Source organism: Equus quagga, chromosome 15 (genome assembly GCF_021613505.1).
Source record: "Equus quagga isolate Etosha38 chromosome 15, UCLA_HA_Equagga_1.0, whole genome shotgun sequence".
NCBI lineage: Eukaryota > Metazoa > Chordata > Mammalia > Perissodactyla > Equidae > Equus > Equus quagga.
In genome coordinates, this window is record NC_060281.1 from 85,858,451 (window position 1) to 85,883,798 (window position 25,348).

A 25,348-nucleotide genomic window follows, 5' to 3' on the forward strand; every position below is an offset into this window, starting at 1 on the left:
TAATTTTTTCAGTGATCCATTGGTTGTTCAGTAGCATTTTGTTTAGTCTCCATATGTTTGTCACTTTCCCACCTTTTTTCTTGTAGTTGATTTCTAGTTTCATAGCATTATGGTCAGAAAAACTGCCTGATTTGATTTCAATCTTGTTAACTTTATTGAGGATTTTATTTCAATCTTCTTGAATTTATTGAGGCTAGCCTTGTTTCTCAACATATAGTCTATCCTTGAGAATGTTCCATGTGCACTTGAGAAGAATGTGTATTATGCTGTTTTTGGATGGAATGTTCTATATATGTCTATTAAGTCCATCTGGTCTAGGTTTTCATTTAATTCCAATATTTCCTTGTTGACTTTCTGTCTGGATGATCTATCCTTTGATATAAGTGGGGTGTTAAGGTCCCCTTCTGTTATTGTGTTGCTGTTAATATCTCCTTTTAGATCTGTTAATAGTTGCTTTATATACTTTGGTGCTCCTGTGTTAGGTGCATATATATTTATAAGCATTATGTCCTCTTGGTGGAGTGTCCCTTTTATCATTATATACTGCCCCTCTTTGTCTATCATTTCCTTTTTTATCTTGAAGTCTGCTTTCTCTGGTATAAGTATGGCAACACCTGCTTTTTTTTTGTTTGCCATTAGCTTGGAATATCATCTTCCATCCCTTCACTCTGAGCCTGTGTTCATCTTTAGAGCTGAGATGTGTTTCCTGGAGGCAGCATATTGTTGAGACTTATTTTTTAATCTATCCAGCCATTCTGTGTCTTTTGATTGGAGAATTCAATCTATTTACATTTAGAGTGATTATTGATATATGAGGGCTTAATACTGCCATTTTATCACTTGCTTTCCAGTTCTGTATTTTCCTTGTTTCTCGTCCCATGTATTTTGGACTGCCAATTCAGTTTGGTGGTTCTTTATGATGGCTTTTTCACTTTTCTCTTTATGTATCATTTGTGTCTCTGTTCTGATTTTTTGTTTAGTGGTTACCATGAGGTTTGTTTAAAAGATCTCATAGATGGGATAGTCCATTTTCTAATAGCCTCTTATTTCCTTGGTCTAAGCAGGTTCCATCCTTTTCCTCATCCCTGTCCAAGTTATTGTTGTCACACTTATTCCATTTTGTGTTGTGAGTTTATGGTTAAAATGAAGTGATTATAGTTATTTTTGATGTTTTTCTTCCCTTTATCTTTAATGTTGTAATGAAGTGATAGCTAACCTGTTCTGATAGCTGCAATTTTATGATTTTGTCTGCCTATTTATCTCCTTGCTCAAAGGTTTGTAAACCCTTTCTTTTTTTTAGGTATGAGGGCCTTTTTGATCCTTTATTGTAGAGGGGCATCTTGTGGTGATGAACTCCCCCAGCTTTTGTTTATCTGGGAAAGTTGTGTTTTTTGTTTTTTTTTTTGAGGAAGATTAGCCCTGAGCTAACATCTGCTGCCAGTCCTCCTCTTTTTGCTGAGGAAGACTGGCCCTGAGCTAACATCCGTGCCCATCTTCCTCCACTTTATATGTGGGATACGTACTACAGCATGGCTTACCAAGTGGTGCCGTGTCCACACCCGGGATCCAAACTGATGAACCCTGGGCCACCAAAGCGGAACGTGCAAACTTAAGCACTGCACCACCAGGCCAACCCCTATCTGGGAAAGTTTTTATTTCTCTAGCATAACTGAAGGATATTTTTACTGGATAGAGTATTCTTGGCCGAAAGTTTTTGTCTTTCAGTATTTTGAATATATCATTCCACTCTCTCCTAGCCTGTAAGTTTTCTGCTGAGAAATCTGCTGAAAGCCTGATAGAGGTTCCTTTGTAGGTTTTTTTTCTTCTGCCTTGCTGCCCTTAATATTTTTTCTTTGTTGACTTTTGCCAGTTTTCCTAATATACGCCTTGGAGAAGGTCTTTTTACATTGACATAATTAGGAGTTATATTAGCTTTTTTCATTTGTAATTCTGGCTCCTTCTCCAGGTTTGGGAAATTCTCTGCTATTATTTCTTTGAACAAGCTCTCTGCTCCTTTCTCCCTCGCTTCTCCCTCTTTAGTACCTATAATCCTTATGTTGCATTTCCTAATTGAGTCCGATATTTCTCAGAGAATTTCTTCATTTCTTTTTTAGTCTTAGTTCTCTCTCCATCTGAAGTAGGTCTATATTTTGTCCTCTAAATCGCTAATCTGTCCTCTGTAATATCAGCTCTGTTATTTAAGGACTCTAGACTTTTTTCTTTATCTCATTCATTGTGTTTTTCATCTCCGACATTTCTGATTTTTTTTTTTATGGCTTCAATCTCGTTTGTGAAGAATTCCCTCTGTTCATTAATTTTATTCCTGATTTCATTGAACTGTCTTTCTGAGTTTTCTTGTAACTTATTGAGATTTTTTTTATGATAGCTATTTTGAATTCTCTGTCATTTAGATCGTGAATTTCTCTGCCTTCAGGATTTATTTTTGGGTGCTTGTCATTTTCCTTCTGGTCTGGAGTGTTAATGTACCTCTTCATACTATTTGATGGGGTGGATTTGTGCCATAGCATAGTGGCAGTATCTGTTTGCAGATTCCACCTACTGCCACTGTTGGGGGGCAGGAGCTGTGTATTCTGGGCCTGCCATGATCCCTGGTAGCTGTTCCTGTCCCTTGGAAACTGTACTGACAAGGCCCATGTGTGTTTGCATGCTTGCCACCTCTGCTTTGCAAACGTATGTGTAGGCGCTCTGGTAAGGGTCCCTTGCTCTGGCCTACAGGCAAGCTGGTGTGCCAGGTAGGGGAAGGGGTGCTTTCTTTCACATGCATGATCTTGGGGGCACTCTGGCTCTGCACTTGCTCTCTGCCCTCCTGGGGTTCTTGGCTTGGTGAAGGGTCCACGCCCATCATGATTGCTTAACCTCTTCTGTGTGGAGCTTTCCCACAGGTTAGGAGGCAACTCTGAGAGTGAAGGCATTCCCACAGAGGGCTGCCCCTTCTCCCCTCTCCTCTCAGAGCCACATGGGGTCCCTCACCCTAGGTCACTGCCATTGGGGAAGGGAGAGGAGATCCCCTTACCTCCTTCCACTGCTTCTTGGGAGGGGTTCAGCACTTCCACCTTCAGACGTATGGCTATGTGGCTCTTCAAACATCTGTTGTGTTGTGTGAATGTCCTCTCTTGGTTTATGAGTTTCCTTTTCATTGTGTCTTAGGGGATTGATTCTAAGAGCATCTGCCATGATGCTGACATCACTATTTTTCCTTAATTTTTGAAAGATATTTTCACTGGATGTAAAATGATAGGCTGGCAGTTTTCTTTCCTTTTAGCACTTTAAAGATGTTATTCCAAGTCTTCTGGCTTACATAGACATTTACAATTTCTCATGAAAAATTGACTGTCTTCCTTATTGTTGTTCCCTTGTATATAATTTGCATATTTTCTTTGGCTTTTAAGATTTTCTCTTTGGGCTAGCCCTGTGGCCAAGTGGTTAAGTTCACACACTCTGCTTCAGCCCCCCAGGGTTTTGCTGGTTCAGATCCTGTGCGTGGACATGGCACCGCTCATCAGGCCACACTGAGGTGGCGTCCCACATAGCACAACCAGAGGCGCTCACAACTAGAATCTACAACTATGTACTGGGGGGCTTTGGATAGAAAAAAAAAAGAAGAGGAAGAAGATTGGCAACAGTTGTTAGCTCAGGTGCCAATCTTTAAAAAGAAAAAAAAGAACAGGATTTTCTCTTTACCCTTGGCTTTCAACAAATTGATTATGATGTGGTTGAGTGTGATTTTTCTTTGTGTTTATTCTACTTTGTGTTCACTGAGATTCCTGGATCTGTAAGATTGCTGGGGTTTTGGTTTTGGTTTTGTTGGTTGTTTTGTTTAGTTAATAAAATCATTTTTCAGAGCAATTTTGAGTTCACAGCAAAATTGAGTGGAAAGTACAGAGGAACCCCTGTCCCCACACATGCAGTCTCTCCCACTGTTGACGTCTTCCACCACAGTGGTACATTTGCTACAATCAGTGAACTCACATTGATATATCGTTATCATCCAAAGTCCCTCGTTTGCATTAGAGTTTACTCTTGGCGTTATACATCCTATGGGTGTTGACAAGTGTATAATGATGTGTATCCATCATCGTAGCATCATACGGAATAATCTCACTGCCCTAAAAATCTTCTGTCCTCTGCCTATTCATCCCTCCTTCCCCTTTAAATCTTGGCAACCACTAATCTTTTTACTGTCTCCATAGTTTTGCTTTTTCCAGAATGTCATATAATTGGAATCACACAGTATGTAGGCTCCTCAAATTGGCTTCTTTCACTTAGTAACGTGCATTTAAGTTTCCTCCATGTCTTTTCATGGCTTGCTAGCTCATTTCTTTTTAGCTATGAATAATATTCCATAGTATGTACCACAGTTTATTTATCCATTCACCCAGTAAAAGACATCTTGGTTGCTTCCAAGTTTTGGCAATCATGAATAAAGCTACTATAAACATACATGTGCACGTTTTTGTGTGGATGTAAGTTTTCAGTTCATTTGGGTAAATACTAATGATTACGATTGCTGGATCGTGTGGTAAGAGTATATTTAGTGTTGTAAGAAACTGCCAAACTGTCTTCCAAAGTGGTACATTATTTATGTTCTCACCAGCCATGAATGAGAGTTCCTATTGCTCCACATCCTCACCAGCATTTGCTGTCATCAGTGTTTTCAGTTTCAGCTATTCCAATAGTTGTGTAGTGGTATCTCATTTTAATTTGCAATTCCCTAATGACATATGATGTTGAACACCTTTTTATTTGCTTCCTTGCCATCTGTATATCTTCTTTGGTGAGGTGTCTGTTCAGGTCCTTTGCCCTTTTCTCCCCTTCACTTTACTGACATATAATCGACAAATTGTAATTTTTTTAAAGTGTACAACATGATGAGTTGTTAGACCTATACATTGTGAAAGGAGTCCCACAATCAAGTTAATTAACATGTCCATCACCTCACATAGTTACCTTGTGTGTTTGTGTGTGTGGTGAGAACACTTAAAATTCTACTCTCTTAGCAAATTTCAATTGTACAGTACAGTATTATCAGCTATAGTTACCATTATATATTCAATCCTCAGAACTTAGTCATTTTTTTCTTTGTTTGTTCTTTCTCTTCTCTCCAAAGCACAAGTACATAGTTGTAGGTCATCCTAGTTCTTCTATGTGGGATGCCTCCACAGCATGGCTTGATGAGTGGTGAATAGGTCTGTGCCCAGGATCTGAACCTGTGAACCCCAGGCCACCGAAGCAGAAGTGCAAACTTAAGCGTTTGGCCACAGGGTCAGCCCCCAGACCTTAGTCATCTTATAACTGAGTTTTTCCCTTTTACCAACCTTTCCCCCATTTCTTCACACCTGTAGCTCCTGGAAACCACCATTCTACTTTCTGTTTCTATGAGTTCAACTTTTGTTTTTAGATTCCACGTGTAAGTGATTCCATGCGGTATCTGTTTTACTTATTTTCTTGATCCATTTATCCACTGACAGACACTTTGGTTGTTTCTGTTCTTGGCTGTTGTAAATAATGCTGCAATGAACATGGGAGTACAGATATCTCTTCAGGATAATGATTTCTTTTCCTTTGGATATATACCCAGAAGTGGGATTGCTGGATCATACGGTATTTCTATTTTTAATTTCTAGAGGAATCTCTGTACTGTTTTCCAATTTACATTCCCAGCAACACTGTACAAGGGTTCTCTTTCCTCCACATCCTCACCAGCATTTATCTCTTGTCTTTTTTTTTTTTTTTTTGAAGAAGATTGGCCCTGAACTAACATCTGCTGCCAGTCCTCCTCTTTTTTGCTGAGGAAGACTGGCCCTGAGCTAACATCCATGCTCGTCTTCTCTACTTTATATGTAGGACGCCTGCCACAGCATGGCTTGACAAGTGGTGCATAGGTCTGCACCTGGGATCCAAACCAGTGAACCCCAGGCTGCTGAAGTGGAATGTGCAAACTTAGCTGCTGTGCCACCGGGCCGGCCCGTCTCTTGTCTTTTTAATAACAGACATCCTAACAGGTGTAAGATGATTTCTCACTGTGGCTTTGGTTTGTATTCCCTGATGATTAGTAATGTTGAGCATCTTTTCATATACCTATTGACCATTTGTATGTCTTCTTTGGAAAAATATCTATTTAGGTCCTTTGCCCATTTTTTAATTGGGTTGTTTGGATTTTTTTGTTACTGAGTTGTATGAGTTCCTTATACATTTTGGATATTAACCCTTTATTAGATAAGTGGTTTGCAAATATTTTCTCCCATTCCATAGGTTGCCTTTTCATTTTGTTGATGGTTTCCCTTGCTGTGCAAATGCTTTCCTAATTGGGTTGTTTGTTTTCTTATTGTTGAGTTTTAAAGTTCTTTGTAATTTTGGATACTACTTCTTTATCAGATGCGTCTTTGCAAATATTTTCTCCCAGTCTGTGACTTGTCTTCTCCTTCCTTTGACATTCTCTTTCGCAGGGCAGAGGTTTTTAATTTTTGTGAAGTCTGGCTTATCAATGATTTTTTTCACAGATCATGCCTTTGGTGTTGTATCTACAAAAGGCCTTTCCATAAACAAGATCATCTAGGTTTTCTCCTATGTTATCTTCTAGGAGTTTTATAGTTTTTCACTTTACATTTAGGTCTGTTATCCATTTTGATTTAACTTTTGTGAAGGGTGTAAAGTCTGTGTCCAGATTGATTTTTTGCATGTAGGTGTCACTTATGCCACTTGTTCCAGAACCATTTGTGGAAAACACTGTCTTTGCTCCATTGTATTACCTTTGCTCATTTGTCAAAAATCAGCTGACTGTATTTGTGTGGGCCTATATCTGGGCTCCCTGTCTGTTCCGTTGATCTGTTTGTCTGTTCCTTCACCAATCCCACGCTGTCTTGATTACTGTAGCTGTACAGTGAGTCTTGTAGTTGAATAGTGTCAGTCCTCTGACTTTGTTCTTCTTCAATATTGGGTTGGCTATTCTGGATCTTCTGCCTCTCCATATAAACTTTATAATTAGTTTGTCAATATCCACAAAATAACTTGATAGGATTTTGATTAGGATTGCATTGAATCTATAGATCAAGTTAGGGAAAACTGCCATCTTGACAATATTGAGTCTTCCTATCCATGAAAACAGAATCTCTCTCTATTTGGTTCTTCTTTGATCTCTTTCATCAGAGTTTTATGTAGATCTGGTACATATTTTGTTAGGTTTATACCTAAGTATTTCACTTTTGGGGGTGCCAATGTCAATGACAATGTGTTTTTAGTTTCAAATTCCACTTGTTCGTTGATGGTATATAGGAAAGTGATTGACATTGTATCCTTCAATCTTGCTATAATTACTTATTAGTTCCAAGAATTTCTTTGTCAATTCTTTGAGATTTGCTATGTAGAATACCCTGTCATCTGCAAACAAAGATAATTTTATTTCTTCCTTCCCGATCTGTCTATTTTTTGTTTCCTTTTCTTGTCTTAGTCATTAGCTAAGACTTCCAGTATGATGTTGAAAAGCCTTGGTGAGAGGGGACATGCTTATTTTGTTCCTGATTTTAGCAGGAAAGCTTTGAGTTTCTCACCATTAAGTAAGATGTTAGAAGTGTTTTTTGTAGATATTCTTTATCAAGTTAAGGAAGTTCCCCTCTATCCTGGTTTGCCAAGCTTTTATCATGAATGGCTGTTGGATTTTGTCAAATGCTTTTTCTACATCTATTAAAAATGATCTTGTGATTTTTCTCCTTTAGTCTGTTGATGTGACAAATTACATTAATTGATTTTCAAATGTTGAACCAGACTTGCATACCTTCAATAAATCTCACTTGATTATGGTGTATAACTCTTTTTATACATCGTTGGATTCAATTTGCTAATATTTTGCTGAAAATTTTTGCATCTATGTTCATGACAGATATTAGTCGATAGTTTTCTTTTCTTATAATATCTTTGTCTAGTTTTGGTATTAGGGGAATATTGGCTCCATAGAATGAATTGGAAAATATTCTCTCTGCTTCTATCTTGTGAAAGAGATTGTAGAGAATTGGCGTAATTTTTTCCTTAAAGGTGTGGTAGAATTCAGCAGTTCTGGATCTGGTGTTCTCTGTTTTGAAATGTTACTATTGATCCAATTTCTTTAATAGGTATAGGCATATTCAGATTGTCTATTTCTTCTTGTGTGAGTTTTGGAAGATTGTATCTTTCAAGGAACTGGTGTATTTCATCTATGTTATCAAATTTATGGGCAGAGTTTTCATAATATTCCTTTATTGCCCTTTTAATCTCCAGGGAATCTGTAGTGATGTTCCTTCTTTCATTTCTGATATTAGTAATTTGTGTCTTTCCTCTTTTTTTGTTAATTTTCCTGGGTATGGGCTTATCAATTTTATTGATATTTTCAAAGAACTGGCTTTTGGTTTTGTTGATTTTCTCTTCGATTCCCTATTTTCAATTTAATTGATCTCTGCTCTGATTTTCATTATTTCTTTTCTTTTGCTGTCTTTGGATTTAATTTGCTCTTCTTTTTCTACTTTCCTAAGGTGGAAGTTTAAATTATTGATTTTAGATTTTCCTTCCTGTCTAATATTAGCATTCAGTGCTATAAATTTCTCTCTAAGCACTGCTTTTACTGCACCTCACTTTATTTTCATTTAATTCAAAATATTTTTAAATTTCTCTTGAGAGTTCTTTGATCCATGTGTTATTTAGAAGTGTATTGTTTAATCTCCAAGTATTTGGGGATTTTCCAATTATCTTTCTTTTATTGATTTCTAGTTTAATTCTACTGTAGTCTGAGAACATACACTGTATGATTTCTATTCTTTTGAATTTGTTGAGGTATATTTTATGGCCCAGAATGTGTCTGTATTGGTGAATGTTCCATGTAAGCTTCAGAAGAATGTGTAATATGCTGTTGTTGGATGAAGCGCTCTGCAGATGTCAGCTATATCTAGTTGCTTGATGATATTGTTGAGTTCAACTGTTTCCTTATTGATTTTCTGCATGCTGGATCTGTCCATTTCTGACAGAAGGTGTAAAGTCTCCAACTATAATAGATAGTGGATTCATCTATTTCTCCTTGCAGTTCTACCAGCTTTGGCCTCATGTATTTTGATGCTCTGTTGTTAGGCGCATACATGTTAAGGATTGTTATGCCTTCATGGAGTATTGATCACTTTGTCATTATGTATTGTCTGTCTTTATTCCTGATATCTTTCTTTGCCCTGAAGTCTGCTCTGTCTGAAATTAATATAACTACTCCCGCTTTCTTTTGATTACTGTTAGCATGGTATATCCTTTTCCATCCATTTGCTTTTAATCTATATGTGTCTTTACATTTAAAGTGAGTTTTTTGTAGACAACATATAGTTGGGTCTTGTTTTTTTTATCCACTCTGATAACCCTGTCTTTTAATTGATGTATTTCAACCATTGATGTTTAAAGTAATTATTGATATAGTTAGATTAATATCTACCATATTTGTTACTGTTTTCTATTTGTTTCCTTGTTCTTTGTTCCTCTTTTCACCTTCCACACTTTTTCTGTCTTTTGTGGTTTTTTTTTTTTTTTTAAAGATTTTTTTTTTTTATTTTTTCCTTTTTATCCCCAAAGCCCCCCGGTACATAGTTGTGTATTCTTCGTTGTGGGCTCCTCCAGCTGTGGCATGCGGGATGCTGCCTCAGCGTGGTCTGATGAGCAGTGCCATGTCCGCGCCCAGGACTCAAACCAACGAAACACTGGGCCGCCTTGCAGCGGAGCGCGCAAACTTAACCACTCGGCCACGGGGCCAGCCCCGTCTTTTGTGGTTTTAATCGATCATTTCATATGATTCCGTTTTCTCTCCTTTCTTAGCTATGTCAGTTATACTTCCTTTTTTACTTATTTTATTGATTTCTCTAGAGTTTACGATATAGAATTACAGCTAATCCAAGTCTACTTTCAAATAACACTATACTGGTGCATGGTTGTTGCAGGTGCCTTACAATAACAAAATATTCCCAGTTCTTCCTTCCCATTCTTTGTGTCATTGCTGTCATTCATACACAAGCATATGTAAGCGTATATATACGTGTGTATATATATGTATATGATCTAATACATTTTTTGGTATTATTATTTTGAATAAACTGTTATCTGTTGGATCAATTAAGAATAAGAAAAATAAAAGGTTTTATTTTACTTTCATTTATTCCTTCTCTGATGCTCTTCCTTTCTTTATGTAGATCCAGGGTTCTGACCTATATCATTCCCTTCTCTCTGAAGAACTTCTTTTAACATTTCTTGCAAGGCAGGTCTACTGGCAACAAATTCCCTCAACTTTTGTTTGTCTGAGAAAGTCTTTCTTTCTACTTCTCTTTTGAAGGATAATTTCACAGGGTACAGAATTCTAGGTTTCTGGTTTTATTCTCTCAACACTTAAAAAATTTCACCCCACTCTGATCTTCTCTAATGGTTTCTGAGGAGAAGTTGAATGTGATTCTTATCTTTGTTCTTGTAAGTAAGGTGTTTTTTCCTCGAACTTCCTTCAGAATTCTTCTTTATCTTTGATTTTCTGAAGTTTGAATATGATATGTCTAGGTGTAGTTTCTTTGGTATTTATCCTGCTTGGTGGTCTCTGAGCTTCCTGGATCTGTGGGTTGGTGTCTGACGTTAGTTTGGGGAAATTCTCAGTCATCATTGCTTCAAATATTGCTTCTGTTTCTTTCTTCTCCTTCTGGTCTTCCCATTACACGTATGTTATACCTTTTCTAGTTGTCCTACAGTTCTTGGCTATTCTGTTTTGCTTTGTTCAGTCTTTTTTCTCTTTGCTTTTCAGTTTTGGAAGTTCCTATTGTCATATTAGCAAGCTCAGAGATTCTTTCCTCAGCCATGTCCAGTCTACTAATGAACCCTGAAAAGGCATTCTTCATTCTGTTACAATTTTTTTCATCTCTAGCATTTCTTTCTCTCTTTTTGAAATATACATGCAAAATATCTTTTAACCTGAAAAGTCTAAATAATATTAAATCATATGCCTGTGTGCCCAACAAGCTTAAGAAATAGAACCTTATCAGTAGTTTTGAAGTCCCCCATGTGCCCCTCCCCTGTCACTTCTTCCTTGAAAGGTTTCTTTAAGGGAGTATGAAATCTTGGCCAGGAAACTGAAGGACTTGTGACTGCAGGTAGTGTTTTTATTGTTTTTTCCTGCTCTAGGTAGAACTTCAAGGAGAGGATGATCTGGTAAATAAATGGCTGAAATCCTGTTGGGTTTGTGTTTCTGGACCATGGCTCCTAATAACAGAAATAAGGCCTTTTGCTAGAGTTGGAGTAGTTCTTAAGAGGCCTGGGAAAAATGTGATTGCCCTGAGCTAATTGACCCTGTGAAGAGGACCTTCAACTGAATTCTAGCATTTCTTTTTGATTCCTTCTTAAAGTTTCCATCTCTCTGCTTACACTATCCATCTGTTCTTGCATGTTGGTCGTTTTTTCCATTAAAGCCCTTAGCATATTAATAATAGCTTTTTAAAAAATTCCTCATCTGATAATTCCAACATTCATGCCATGTCTGACTCTGGTTCTGATATTTGTTCAGTCTCTTAAAACCATGTTTTTTGCCTTTATGTATGCCTTGTAATTTTTGGTTGAAAGGTAGGCATGATGTCCTGGGTGAAAGGAACTGCAGTAAATAGGCCTTTAGTAATGTAGCTGTGAGGTGTGGGGAGAGAAGAAGCATTCTATCTTCCTGTTACCCTGGACGCTGGACTCTGAATTTCACCAGCATTTCTCAGTTTTATTTTGTTTTGTTTTCCTCCTTAGGTGGGACAGGTTGGCTAGAGGGGGCTGGACTCGAGTATTTCCCTACCCCCAGGTCGATTAGGCTCTGATAAGACTCCAGTAGGTTAGGCTGTGGTTATAAATAGTTTCTCCTGAGGGCAGGCCTTGTTAAGAAGAACAGAATGATCTGGCATATTTCAAGATGGTTCCTTTTGCCTGTCCCCCTGCCAAAAACACAAGGAGATTTTTCTCTGACATTGAGGACCTGATAGAGCTCCTGGAGGTAAAACTCACAAAAGTGTGGGAACCCCCCCAAAGACTGGGTCCCCCTGGAATTTTTAACTCTCAGAGTTGTCTACACTGAGCTTCCAGCACATTGTCAGTTATGTTTATGTTCTCCTAGCCTGGGATTGGTTCCCAGGGAGGTTTCTGCTCCAGTAAATTGTGATCTGCCTATCTGTCTCTACAATTTTGGGGGCAGTGTTTTGCCCTGTGACCTCACTTCTTTGATGGCTCTAAGAAGAGTTGTTGAGTTTTCAGTTTGTTCAGATTTTTACTTGTTGTTAGGACAGAATGGTGACTTCCAAGCTCTTTATATACTAGACCAGAAACCAGAAATGTGTCTTGTTTTGTTTTTAAATCAAATTTGGAAAAAATTCAGTTGATATTTCTTCAAACATTTTTTTTTCTGTTCCTGTTGTTCTCTTCTGTCCCTCTGGAATTCCACTTACACCTAATACTCTCTCACGTCTTTGAGGCTCTGTTAATTTTTTTAAAAATCTTTCTTCTATGTGTGTCAGTTTGAATTATTGCATTGACCTGTCTTTAAGTTAGTTGGTTCTTTCTTCTATTAAGGCCAATCTTCTGTTAATTCCAACTACTCAATTTTTATTTCAAGCATTATCATTTTCATTTCCAGAATTTCCACTTGATTCTTTTTTACAGTTTTCACATCTCTCCTGAAACTCTCCATCTTATCATCCATCATATAAATTCTACTATATTCTTTGATGTATTTATCATAGATATTTTGAACTCCGTGTCTGCTGATTCCAACATCTGGGTTGGCCATGGATCTGTTTCTACTGACTGATTTTTCTCTTGAGTATGGGTCACATTTTCCTGTTTCTTCACATGTCTAATAATTTTTTATTGCATACTGGACAATATAGATAATATAGTGCACAGAATCTGGATTCTGTTATCTTCCTCTGAAGAGTGTTGATTTTTGGTCTAGGGTGTGGATCAGACTCAACTTTGTGACTTTAGGATGGGCAGTTCACGGACCATCCAAGGATTAGAGGGGAGTATTTATGCCGATTTCACTCTCTTGCTGTGGCACCCTGCTTTCTACTATTTCCCCTCAATTTCCTCCTTCTTTGGCAGTCTCGATTGCAACCTCTGACTTCTCAGGCCAATAAGACTACAGCTTTCTGCTTGAGTCATTTGCCAGGCTGAGGGGGCTGGAGTGTGCCAGCCCCCTCAGCCAATTTTACCCAATGCAGTTCCCTTCTTTCAAAGGTCAACTATCCTCCAGTTTCTGGCTGCTCTTTATCATTTTTTATTGCCTTCAGTTGTTTTTTGCATTAACACTAGATAGTGTTAGTCCAATGCAAGCTACTCTGTCTCTGTCTCTCAATCTCTCAGCATCTCTCAATGTTGTGTGTGTGTCTTTCTTTTTCTTTCCTTCCTTCCCTCTCCTCTCTCTCCTTCCCTTTCTCATTGCCTCTTCCTCTCTCTCTCCTTGCAGGGAGAACCTGGCCCCAAAGGGGACCCTGGTGAGAAGAGCCACTGGGTAAGCTCCAACCCAGCACTGACCTCCTGCTTCCCCCTCCTGCCCTGGGCACTCAGGAGATTATTTTGGAGTGGGAGCACCCCATCCAAGTCTCCATTGCAACCTGGTCTCCCAGGGAGGAGCCTTGATAGATCTCAGCCCTAGCTGCCTCCTCCATCCTGTCCCTCCCAGCTGGGCAGGGCCAGCCTTGTCAGCAGACCCCTTGCTCTCTGTCTCTGTCTTTGTCCCTGTCTCCGCCTTCCCTCTGTGGCCTTTTCAGGCTGGGGTGACCCTGCCTGTTCCTCCTGGGTGGTTGGGGCTGACCCAGTCCAGACTGCATCCCCTGCCTCCATCGCCCCCTCCCAGCAAGGGCTTTGGCTTCTGCTCCCCTGTCTGCAGAAGAAAGGGAAGCATGAGCATAATCTCTACACAGAAGAACAGGACAGGGAGCCTTAGGAAAGCCAGGAAGCATAAGAAGGGAGGTCTGGAAACACTGAGGTACAGAGGAGACCCTTGATAAAAGGGATAGGAGACCTAGACACCACCATACACATAGGAAATCCATGAAGCATGGGAAGGGAGGCCTGGAAACCATCACGTACACATTGTATATGGTAAATGAGGTCAGGGGACCTGGATAGACACCACTATACCCAAATTATATAATTAACATGACATTCTAGACATCATCACATACATAGAAGACTCATGAAGAGTGGGAGGAGAGGCCTAGAAACTGTCATATGCATGGGAGAACCATGGAAAATGAGATGAGGGTGTCTAGATACCACTATACACAAAGGAAGCCCATGAAGAATGGGAGGGGAGGCCTAGAAAATGTCACATACACAGGAGACATAGAATAAATGGGAAAAGGGACCTAGAAACCACATGTGGGGTCCTAGAAACACAATTATTGGAGATAGTTGCAGCGAATGAATTTCGGGGCCTAGAACTCTACCCACCCAAGAGACACATGAGAGGAGGAACAAAAGCCCCACAGTGCTGGGGCCTGGAAACCATCACTGACATAGGAGACATTTGGAAAGTGGATGGAGTGGGGGCAGACACTTCTACAGGAGAGACAACTGGGAAGCTCTTTTGGAGGCTGGTATTGTGCCCCGCCCCCCACCCCCACCCCTCTCCCTGGTGCAGTCTGGCTGGGATGCCCTACTTCCTAGCAGGCACCAGTTAATGAAGACATGGGAAGTACCCAGTGCCTGCCCTGCCCTCTCTGCTCCTGATTGTGGGGTCAGTGATGGATACAGCCGTGGGAGCCCCTTACCCTGCACGAACCCTCCCCCGTGTCTTACCATGACTTCTGGGGTCCTGCTACCTCTCTGTCAAGCCTCTCCTAGCCTCCACTCCCCCTACCCCCACCCCCAGTGGCTCCAGAGCCTCTTAAACCTACTGCCAGTATGGACATGAGCTGGGCTAGGGGTCAGACAGATCCATGTGAGTTCAACCCTCTGCTACCCATAGGCACCTTCGCTGGCCTCCCCCAGAGACCCTTAGTCTGGGAACACATTTTTCACCCAGACCAGGAGAGATGGGAGAGGAGAGGTGACGGCTGAATTAGGCTTGGCAGCCCCATCCCTGCATGGGGGGATCCCGGCAGGAGAGCAGGTGCCTGAACTATCCCATACCAGGCCTCAAATTCAGGACCACATGTGAGAGGGGCCCCCTAAGAGGTAGCAGGGCCCCTGCCCATCCACCTGCCTCCCCCTCACCCACCTGCCCTTCTGCCCCTGCTTGCTGCCTGCCTGGGAGGGGACCCACTGGGCTGGGGGCTGCATGAGGCTTTGAGGGCTGGGGGATCAGCTCTGTTGGGGGCAGGTGGGGATAAGGTCCAGCATAGGGAAGGGCCCTGAGGGCTTCTATACACACTCCACCTACCACGCCCCACTTAGTAAAGCTTTCGGAGCCACTGGCCTGGCTGCGGCTCAGGAGTGACACCCAGTGCTCATGGGGATGCACTGCAGGCACTGCCTGAGAGCGTTTGGGCTGAGCTAGCCGGTCTAGACCAAAGCTCGTACCCCATACACAGACAGGAAAAGCTGAGGCCCAATTCCACAGAGCGAGTTGTTGGCAGAGCTGGAACTGAAGCCCAGACTTTTCGGCTCCCAGGACCAGGGGAACCAGCTAACATTCCCCAAGTGCCTCTTTGGTGGTGCCAGGCCCCTGGCTGGGCACTGTGGACGTAGGTGCCATTTGGACACAGTCCCGCTCTCAGGGTGGTCACAGTGGGGTGAGGGAAACAGTCCAGTAAACAGCAGCAACAAGCCAAGGGGAGCTCAGCTGTGACCGCGGAGGATTTAGCATCCTCCTGGAGGAGGAAACCCAGGCTGAGGCCTGAAAGGTGCATTAACCAGGCAGAGGGTGTTCAGGCAGAGGAGAGGGAACATCACGTGCAAAGGCCCTGGGACAAGAGTAAGCCTGGGGCATTCGAGGAGCTGCAAATACTTGGAGTGGCAGAATGTGACAGGAAGGGAGGTCAAAGAGGCTCTCAGAACTTCCGAGGTCATACCGAGGAGTTTGAACTTTGTTCTGTGGGCAGTGGGGAGTCATTGAAATATTTATAAGCAGGGGAGTGATGTGGTCAGCTTTTTGTTTGTGAAAAATTGCTCTGATTTCCTTGTGGAGAATGAATGGGAGAAGGTGGCAACATGGGAAATGCAGAAAGAGAGAGACTAGGCAGGAGGCTGTTGTGGTCGTTCTGGCAAGAGACTGTGGGGCTGGAACCTGGAGGGGGGCACTGAGGATGGACAGCTCTCAGTGGAGCTGAGACACTTGAGTGCTGGTTTGGCTGGGGGCAGAGAGGGGAGCGAGAAGTTAAGGGAGACTTTTCCAGTAGTGTAAGAGAGCCAGGAGAAGCAGACCCGCTGAGATCTGTCCATGGGAAATGGGAGATGTCTCTCTTACAGCTGAGTGGAGGTGTCCAGCAGGCCCTACATCAGGCCTGACCGGGAGGGGACTGGGGCGTCATTAGCTCAAACAGCAGGCCACCCATCTAGAAAGAGATCCAAAGATCAGAACTTTTTTTTTTACATTTTTTCCTCCAGATTTTTATTTTGAAAATTTTTAAATATGCAGAAAAGTTGGTACAATGAATATCCTCCTACCCTTCCTCTAAACTGAGCAATTATGATTATTTTGCCACATTTGCTCTATTTTTCTCTCTTTAAATATTTACAGTCCGTTTTCTCTAATCCATTTGAAAGGAAGCTGCAAACCTCGGCTACATCTCCCCTGATACATCAGTGTATATCTTGAAAAAACATGGACGTTCTCCCAAAGAGCCACAATATCACTGTCACACCTAAGAAAGATGACATTGAGTTCATGAAATGAGGCCATTTCATACATAACATATATAAATTTTACCAGATGCCCCCAAAATGCCTTTTAGAGCAGATTTTTTTTTTAATCCAAGACTTAATCAAGATTCATCAGTGCATTTGGTTGTCACATCTCTAGTCTCTTTTTTAATCTGTAACAGGCCCCCTGCCCTTTTCGTCTTTCTCTTGACTTGGTCTTCTTGTGAATGTCCCACCGTCTACATTTGTCTGATTGTTCCCTCATGATGAGATGCAGGTGGAATACTCCAGGCAGGAGCACTGTGAGGCAGGTGGTGCCCTCTCACTGCATCTCAATAGGAGCCTCATGATGGCAGCTGGTCCCACTGTCCCTGCCGGGAGTGGCTCAACGTAATTTTCGAAGGTTATCCATTTTTAGATCCTGCTCCTGTATGACTTCAAGAGGGATTCCTCTGGTGTGCAACCCATGGTGACTCCATGACCCCTAGGCTGTAATGGCCTGTCAGTGGCCTGAGGGTCGTGCAATCATGCGAAGTGGACAGGAGAGCTGCATGGTAACGGACGTCCCAGCAAAGCCGCAGCAGGCTTACGGACATGTTGAGGGTCCTCTCGGTTGTTAGATGTTTTTTGTGGGAACAGCTACCTTAAAGGGTTGGATTCCAGGTGTACCAAGATGCATATTATATGTCTTCCCTTCCTTTAATCTTACCAAGAAAAGGACGCCGAGAGGCACTCTCAGATGTGTCAGGGCTGGAATAAGTCTATTTGCTGTCCTGGTGCTTTGTTGGATTAAGATATCTGCATTCCGGAAATGGCTTTAGTCTGGACTAGGAAAGAGGAAGGAGTGAGGGAGTGTGGAGTTTTGGCAAGATCCTGGACCCTATGCTGGGGAAGGAAAGGAGAGACAGACTGGGAGAGCAAAGGTGAGGTCTCTGGCAGTCAGCCCTGGGCAGCAGCTGGCACCAGTTGGGAGTGGGGAGCCCCAGAGCAGGGAGACCTGAGGGAGGGGCTTTGTGGGGCTGCTGCCACATCCCTGCGCCTGGGCCCTGGAGACTCAGAGATGCAGCTGAGAAGAGAGGGCAGGGCTGAGGGCCGGGCTCCTGGAGGTGCAGAACATGGACGTGAAGTAGTCAGAGCCCAGGGAGGGGTGAGCCCAAGGTGAGCAGCGCTGGGGAGCAGGCCCCCGGGCCAGAGCCTTGGCTGTGCCATCCTTCTAAGCCCAGCTTCCCAACAGCGATGCCACTCAAACATTTTCTAATTCTACTCATATATATTCATTTTGACGTGAATGGAAAGGATATTAAGTAGCGTGATCCCACTGATGGAGTTAATTAGGGTGAGACTAACATAGTATTGAAGGCAAAAAGTGAGTCAGTTTAAAGAGTATTAAGTAAATGAGTACAGGTGGGCCATCGCATCAGTAATGTGAGAACCATTGGTTTCAGGCAACAGAGATGGGGGGGGCAGGGCTCTGTGACAACCTCCGTGGCAGGTTCCGTGTTAGGCTCTGAGGCAGCAGCACTGCCCCTGCGGACTAGCATCTTCCCGACCCCTGGGCAGTGGAATTTGCAGGGGTGTGGGGAGAGAGCAGCCAGGTGGGATCCATCAGGACGTCCTGAGGGGGCTGCTTCTGCCTGCCTTTCCCCCTCTTGTCCTCTCCTGGTCTTGTCCTGGCTGTCTGTGGCCCCTGGGCTGTGGCAGGTGGTGTGGGTCTGCAGGTGCATGTCGAGGGTGGGGCATGGGCCACCAAGAGGCTTTGCAGGGCCCCCTCCCCTGCCCCCTTCACGGCTGCATCTGTCTCTTTCCTCCGCAGGGGGAGGGGTTGCACCAACTACGCGAGGCTTTGAAGATTTTAGCTGAGAGGGTTTTAATCTTGGAAACAATGATTGGGCTCTATGGTGAGTAGAGACAGACAGACGGACAGACAGCCCAGCCCCCGCCCGCCAGCCTTCCCCAGGCCCTCCAGGGTCGAGCTGCCTGGGCCCAGTCGTGAGGCTGGAGAAGGTACCAGCCCCAGGCAGCTGAGGGACCTGTCCCTCAATGACTGGTCCCTACTCCACAGGTGAAGGAGGGACCCTAGAAACCCGGGCCCCACCCCTGTGGTCAGACTTGGGCCTTTGGGCGTTGTGGGAAATGTGGTTTCCAGGCCTGCAGGGGAAGCAGAGGTGACAGATTTCATGCTTGGAAGAAATTATGGGCAATGGAGCCAAACTCCAGACCAGCAGGGGATTGTGGGTAACAGAGCCAGACTGCAACAGTGCAGGGGATCGTGGGTAATAAAGTCAGAGCCCAGACCCACAGGAGGATTACGGGTAATGGATCCAGACTCCAGTCAGGCTTCAGCTCTAGAGAAATCGTGGTAACAGAGCCAGTCTCCAGGCCCACAAAAGGATAGGTCATGGAGCTAGACTCCCAAAGAGCAGGGGACCGTGGGTGACAGAGCCAGGCTCAGGCCCCAGGGGACTCTGGGTAATACAGCACCCACCAGTTCTGACCCCTCCTCCCCCATAAGCCCCCAGAGGCTCTCACAGGGCAGGCCCTCCTGGCCCCAGGTGTCCCCCTTACAGTTTCAGTTCCTCCTCTGGTCCTCCTAACCTGCCCTGCGGGTCCCTTTAGTGGCCTGAGAGAGCCAAACCCTCACCCCAGGCATTCACCCCCCAATTCTCCACTCATCTACTCACTTGAGGAGCCAAGCAAGGCCTGTCCCCACTTAGAAGGGGAGACCAAGGTCTCAATAGAGACTCACACCCCATGCTCCTGCTGAAGCTGGCTGGCGCCTGGCCCCTACGCCCCACCCTCGGCTCCCCGGCCCAGCCCTCGGAGGCCGGACTTGCACCGTCTGCTCTTCTCGATCTCCCATCAGGCTCCTAGCTTACAGAGCTTCCTGCAGCAGCAGGCTCAGCTGGAGCTCCTGGCCAGACGGGTCACCTTGCTGGAAGCCATCATCTGGCCAGGTAATGGCAGGGTGGGCAGGCAGGGGCAGCCCCTTCCAGGAAGGGCCTGGGAAGAGCCTGGGGACACAGAAGACACCTCCCAGTGCTGGACCCAGGCCAGCAGACACTCATTCTTCAGTTCTGTTGCTAGCCAGCAGACAGTACGTGGCATAGGGAAGGCTCCGGTAACTAGTTCTTGAGTGAATGAGCACCTGCTCTGTGCCAGGCACCTTGCTGACACAGGCTTCAACACATAAGACAGACACAGTCCTGCTCTCATGGAGCTTAGGGTGCAGGGGGGAGGGGAGCCCTGGAACTGGCCATTAAACCCAGGGTGAGGAACCACAGCAGAGTGAGTCCAGGCAGCCAGGAGAGCACAGAGGTGCCTCTGACCCAGGCTGGGGGGTGGGGGAGGGCAACTCAGCGAGGCCTTCCTGGAGGAGGAGGTGTCATCTAAGTGGAGACCTGAAGGGCAAGGATCAGGGGTGAGTGAACAGGCAAAGGAAAAGCATGGGCAAAACCCAATAGGCCAGAGAGAGCCTAGAGGGATTGTTCCATGAAGCTGCTGAGGGGTAGGAGCTGAGGCCAGAGGATTTGGCAGGATCCAGTTTAAGAAGGTTCTTGAAGGCAGGTTGGGGAGGCACAGAGGGAGGTTAGACACCAAGTGGGCAGTACCCATCCCTGTGCCTGTGTCCTCAAGGTGGGGCTAAGGAGGTCCCCATTAAACTGGAGTCCGAGCCTGGCCCTGGAGAGAGGCTGGGATTGGCTGCCCTTGGGGCTGAGCCCCATCTCTCACCAACCTGCTAAGAGGCCTCAGGAGCCACCCTTCTCCCACTTCCAGCCTCCACATCTCACAGCCCAGTCCTAGGGCATCAGTGCACACAGGCCTCAGACATCAGGTCCAACCTGATGGGGAAGCTGAGGCCCAAGCAGGGAGGAAGGCTAAGGTTAGAGCCAAGCCTCCTTCCTTCAGCAAAACTGTAGGGAGCACCTACTGAGCGCCAGGCCTGGGCAGGTACTGGGGCCCCAGAGAGCAGATCCCAAGGTCCCTGCCTTAGGGAGCTGCCCGTCGAGTGGCAGGGCATCCTCCAGATCTGGAGAGATGAAGGCCATGGGGTACAGGAGCACCAGAGGATGGGCATGAGGAGCCGGGGGCTCAGAAGCCTTCCTGGAAGACGGGACACTCGCACTGGGTCATAGAAGGTCCCCACGAGTGTGCCAGAAGGTGGGAAGGGCAACCCTGACAGAGTCCCGCATGGGCAAAGGCCTGGAGGTTGGAAGGTATGTGTGTGGTCTGCTTCCAAAGCCCCTCCCACCATGCCACCTGGCTTCTCTAAGTTCTAGAAACATCAGTGACCATCTCCCAGACCTCCTTCCCTCTCACAGAGGAGGGACCAAGGACCACATCCCAGGCTCTCAGCACCTTTCCAGGTGTCCTCCACCGCCTCTCTCAGGAGGATTGGGGCGGGAGCCAGAAGGGACACATTCAGGTCCCTGTGGCCTTGGATCTGTACCCTGCCCCCCTTCAGCTAACTCTGTCTCCACAGCCCAGGAAGGAAGTGCTGGTCACCAGGGAAGGCCCACACCCTCTCTCTGTGGCCATGACCCTGGGAGAGTGGTCCCAGGAGCCAGCTCGGGTTGTGGGCCTGGAATGGAAGGTGCAGAGAAGAAGCTGGAACCCTCCCACTGGCCCATAGTACACAGCAGGTGCTAAAGGTTCTAATCAATAATGATGATGATAGTAACAGCTGTCACACATCTGGCCCACTGAGGCTGGGGGATTTACGCTGCTCACCTCCAATCCTTTCAACAAGCCTGCTAGTTGGGCGCACATTTTACAGATGAAGAGACAGAGGTTCAGAGGGCTCACATGCATGACTCCCTCAGGCTCGGAGGGATAGTGGCGGTAAGGCCAGGGGTCCACCCCAGGTCTGTCCTCTAAAGCGCTGGCTCTTTTGGGTCCATCAACAAAGGTTCACTGACAGCTCTGCTCGGCCAGGCACTGAGTGGGGCCCAGGGGAGACCAAGGGTCCCAAATCTGGTCATGTCAGAACAGCATCTCATGACTGACTCACAGTGACTAGACTTGCAGGAGACCTGGGTCGAAAACACACCAACCTAGTGACCATAATAACCAGCATTTTCCACTCCTAGTCACGTTAAACACCACAAGGGTGTGACAACGGCAGTTCCAGGTGAGGTTCAGAGGTTCTGTGACGAGCCCAAGGCCACATAACTGGGACGTGGCAAGGCCAGGACTTGCCCCCAGCTGACGTAGGAGCCCGAGCTAACTCTGTGCCACCCTCCTGCTATGCTCCCTGATTTAGGACATGAATGTCCCTTTACTGTGACCCAGACAGACCATGGCTGTCTGCCCCAGGGACCCCAAAGCACAGCCCAGAGGTGCATGAGAGGCTGGGGCACACAGAGTCAGGGAGCTGGACAGTTATGATTGTGAGGATATAGCCCACCCCCCTGGCAGTGCCCTCAGTGGGAAGCTGGTGCTCCCCAGAGTCCAAGTGTCTGTCCTATGAATGGGGCTTTGGAGGCTCAGCTGAGTCCTCCATCCTCGGGCTCTGCTCCCTGAGCATTGCTCTCCTCCTAGAGAAACAGCCCATCTTTCTGATTTCCTCATTTAACTTTGAGAGGGACTGAGGGGATAATCATAGAAGGCTTTCCAAAGGAGGTAGGTCCCGCTCTGGGTTTTGAAGGATGGGCAGGAGTTTTCCCAGTGGCCAGAATGCCAATTATTCACAGTTTAACTCTTGAGGGTCAGCTTATTTCCAGGTCGGGGCATATCTCACCACACCCAAATTTAAAATGACTTCAATTATTGCGGTTGGCTGGAACCTCAGAGTATGTCTGGAACTGTCACCTGGTTTTAGAAATGAGCAACTGAGGCCCTGACAGAGGTCTGACTTGCCCAAAGCTGCACAGTAGGTCAGTGGCAAAGCCTGGCCTTCCTAAACCATTCCCCACTCCAGGTCGCCCAACCCAAGGAGAGAAGAAGAGTGAGTCTGTTCTCTGGGCTTAGTTTACCCAGCTATGAAATGGGGATGATTCAGGGCACACTTTCACCCTAAAATGTGGAAAAGAAAAAAATTGCTATCCTATTTATGGAGCATTAACTATGTGCAAAGCATTTCAGAAGCGTGGTTGTTCATTTATCCCCACTCGACAGGGAAAATCAAATAGAGGCCCTGAGTGCTTATTGGGTTGGGGGCTAATAATTCCCAGGGGAGGGGACACTAACCAGCTTGCAGACCCCCTTCTCTCCCACAGCTCTGCCGCCCGGATGCCAGGGCAGAGTGCACGTGGCAGCGTGCCTGTCGCCCCAGCCCCCAGAGGGCCAAGGGGAGGTGGGTGCCTCACACAAACCTCACTAACCCAGCCTCTCTCCTTCCCTCCGGCAGAACCAGAGGGGTCGGGGGAAGGCCCTGCCGGCATGGGCACCCCCAGCCTCCTGCGGGGCAAGAGGGGAGGACACGTGGCCAACTACCGGATCGTGGCCCCCAGGAGCCGCAACGAGAGAGGCTGAGGGCGGTGGCGGCCCCTCGGGGTAGGCCAGGCCAGGCTTCCCTTCCCAGCCAGGACTTGGCCAGCTGCCTCCAGGGACTGCCCATCCATATTTATTAATGTCCTCAGGGTCCCTTTTGCCACCCAGGCTTTTGGGTAGGCAGGTCTGTCTTGGCACCCCATGCACATCTGCCTCGTAGGAGGCTGAGCAGGGACTGGGGCCTGAGAGGGAGGGGTGGCCCAGACAAGAGCTGAGACCTTGCTCAGGGCCCTGGGCCTGTTTCCCTCTGTGAAATGGAGTGATGCAGGCCTACAGGGAGGGGGTGGCAGGTTCGAGGCTTCTGCCTTCACATCAGCAGCCTGGGCATCCAGGCCCCCAGGCCCTGAGGAGCCAGGAGCTGGGGCTCTGCCTGGTCCTCAACACATGCAGGGATGATGAGGGAGGGCAGCCTTACTGCCCCCTCCTCCCCAGCCAAACCTCCAGGAGCCCACCTGCCCTCTGCGCCCCTCCTCTCCTTTTATTTGGTGCTGGGTTCCCAACCCTGAGGTCAAGCTACTTAATCTGACCAGACATTCAGGGCTCCTTGCCTCAGTTCTGCCCCCAGAGCCCCCACCCCCTCCCATGTCCCTGGTTGGGGGGGTAGGGGGCATGGAGAGGAAGGGGCCACCTACTCCCGCAGACTTTTGTGATTGATGCCAGGAGGTAGATGTGTACCAGCCAATAAAGGCCCCAGCCTGATTCCCCACCCGTCTGCTCTGTGTGCTTCGATGGGGGGCAGCCAGGCAGGGCCAGGAGCCTCTTCCTTCTCATGTGGGCTTCACCGCCCACTGCAAAGCAGGGCTGTGAGGCCGGGCTCACAGGGGGCCCAGGCTCGCCTGGCCATCACCTGGGTGGCTGGGGTGTGGGGGTAGGTGAGCAGAGGCTCGGGCCATCCTCACCTTGTGGCCAGGTGTCCAGCAATGGCAGCTTCTGAAGCCAGGGGAGCACAGAGCTGCCAGCACTCTGGGCAGCTTCTAGACCAGGTGACCCCCAGCTTCCCCTCTCTTGAGCCTTGGTTTCCAACCTGTAAAACGAGACTGGCATGGCCCTCAGGTTTCCCAGTCTGTTTCTGGTCCCCGACTCAGTCTCCGTGGCCTTTCCACTCTGGCCCTGCCCTGGGTACAGCTCCCACAGTGACCAGAGCATAGGCTGCTCCAGGACATGCAGCTCCCTACATGGCCCCACAAAGTCCAGCTTCCCAGGCCCCGCTGTGCCTCCCCCCTCCCCCAGCCCATCAGCAACTCACTCCCAGGCGCCATCCTCTTGCCCTCTTGGCTCATCTACACCTCCCCTCCCTGGGAGGGGGGCCAGGACTGAGGGGACCAGAAGGGAGCAGCTGCTGCTTCAAAGCTGAGGAAGCTTCTCCCCTACCCTACCCCTACCCCCACCCACTGCTTCCTGCCCACAGGGCCCCGCAGTCACACAGCCACGAACCACCAACTGAATCAGCCCCTGTCCAGCAGGGACACTGGGGGCCATGGGCAGTGAAGGGAAGATATTCCTGGTGAATCAGGGAAGGCTACCTGGAGGAAGGAGTCCATGCAGGCTGAGACCTGAGGATGGGTAGAAATTAGATGGGGGGGGCTGACTCCGTGGCCAAGTGGTTCACTTTGCATGCTTTGCTTTGGTGGCCCAGGGTTCACTGGTTCAGATCCAGGGCCTGGACCTGCACACCTAGCTCATCAAGCCATGCTGTGGTGGCATCCCACAGAGAAGAACTAGAATGACTTACAACTAGGATATACAACTATGTACTGGGGCTTTGGGAAGGGAAAAAAGAAAAAACAAAGAGGAAGACTGGCAACAGATGTTAGCTCAGAGCCAATCTTCCTCACCAAAAAGCATTAAAAAAAGATGAGTGGTGGTATAGATTAACTCGTTGTGATGCAAAAAAAAACAGAAATGAGCAATGAAGAATGTTCCTTGGCAAAGGGTCCAGCCCAGCAAAAGCCCCGGGATGGGGGATGCTGCTTCCTGGAGGAAGAGGCTGCCCTGCTTTGGGCAGGGCAGGGATGGTCACACTGCATCTCTG

General features: G+C 46.4%; 1 protein-coding gene across 11 annotated transcripts in view; it reads left to right on the plus strand.

The window, feature by feature from the left end:
* Positions 1–24,022, plus strand: part of EMID1 (EMI domain containing 1) — a 49,765-nt gene extending 25,743 nt beyond the window's left edge. For 5 of the 11 annotated variants that reach the window (XM_046641296.1, XM_046641299.1, XM_046641304.1 and 2 more), the window contains 3 exons: positions 13,487–13,531; positions 19,691–19,781; positions 23,174–24,022. In XM_046641296.1, the coding sequence (XP_046497252.1) occupies positions 13,487–13,531; positions 19,691–19,781; positions 23,174–23,298 (261 nt within the window). In that variant the 3' untranslated portion in view covers positions 23,299–24,022. Of the gene's footprint in view, positions 1–13,486; positions 13,532–14,691; positions 14,762–18,640; positions 18,726–19,690; positions 19,782–23,173 lie in introns of those variants that run through there. The other 6 variants (XM_046641297.1, XM_046641301.1, XM_046641305.1 and 3 more) reach the window with 4 other exon arrangements.
* The last annotated feature ends 1,326 nt before the right edge of the window (positions 24,023–25,348 follow it).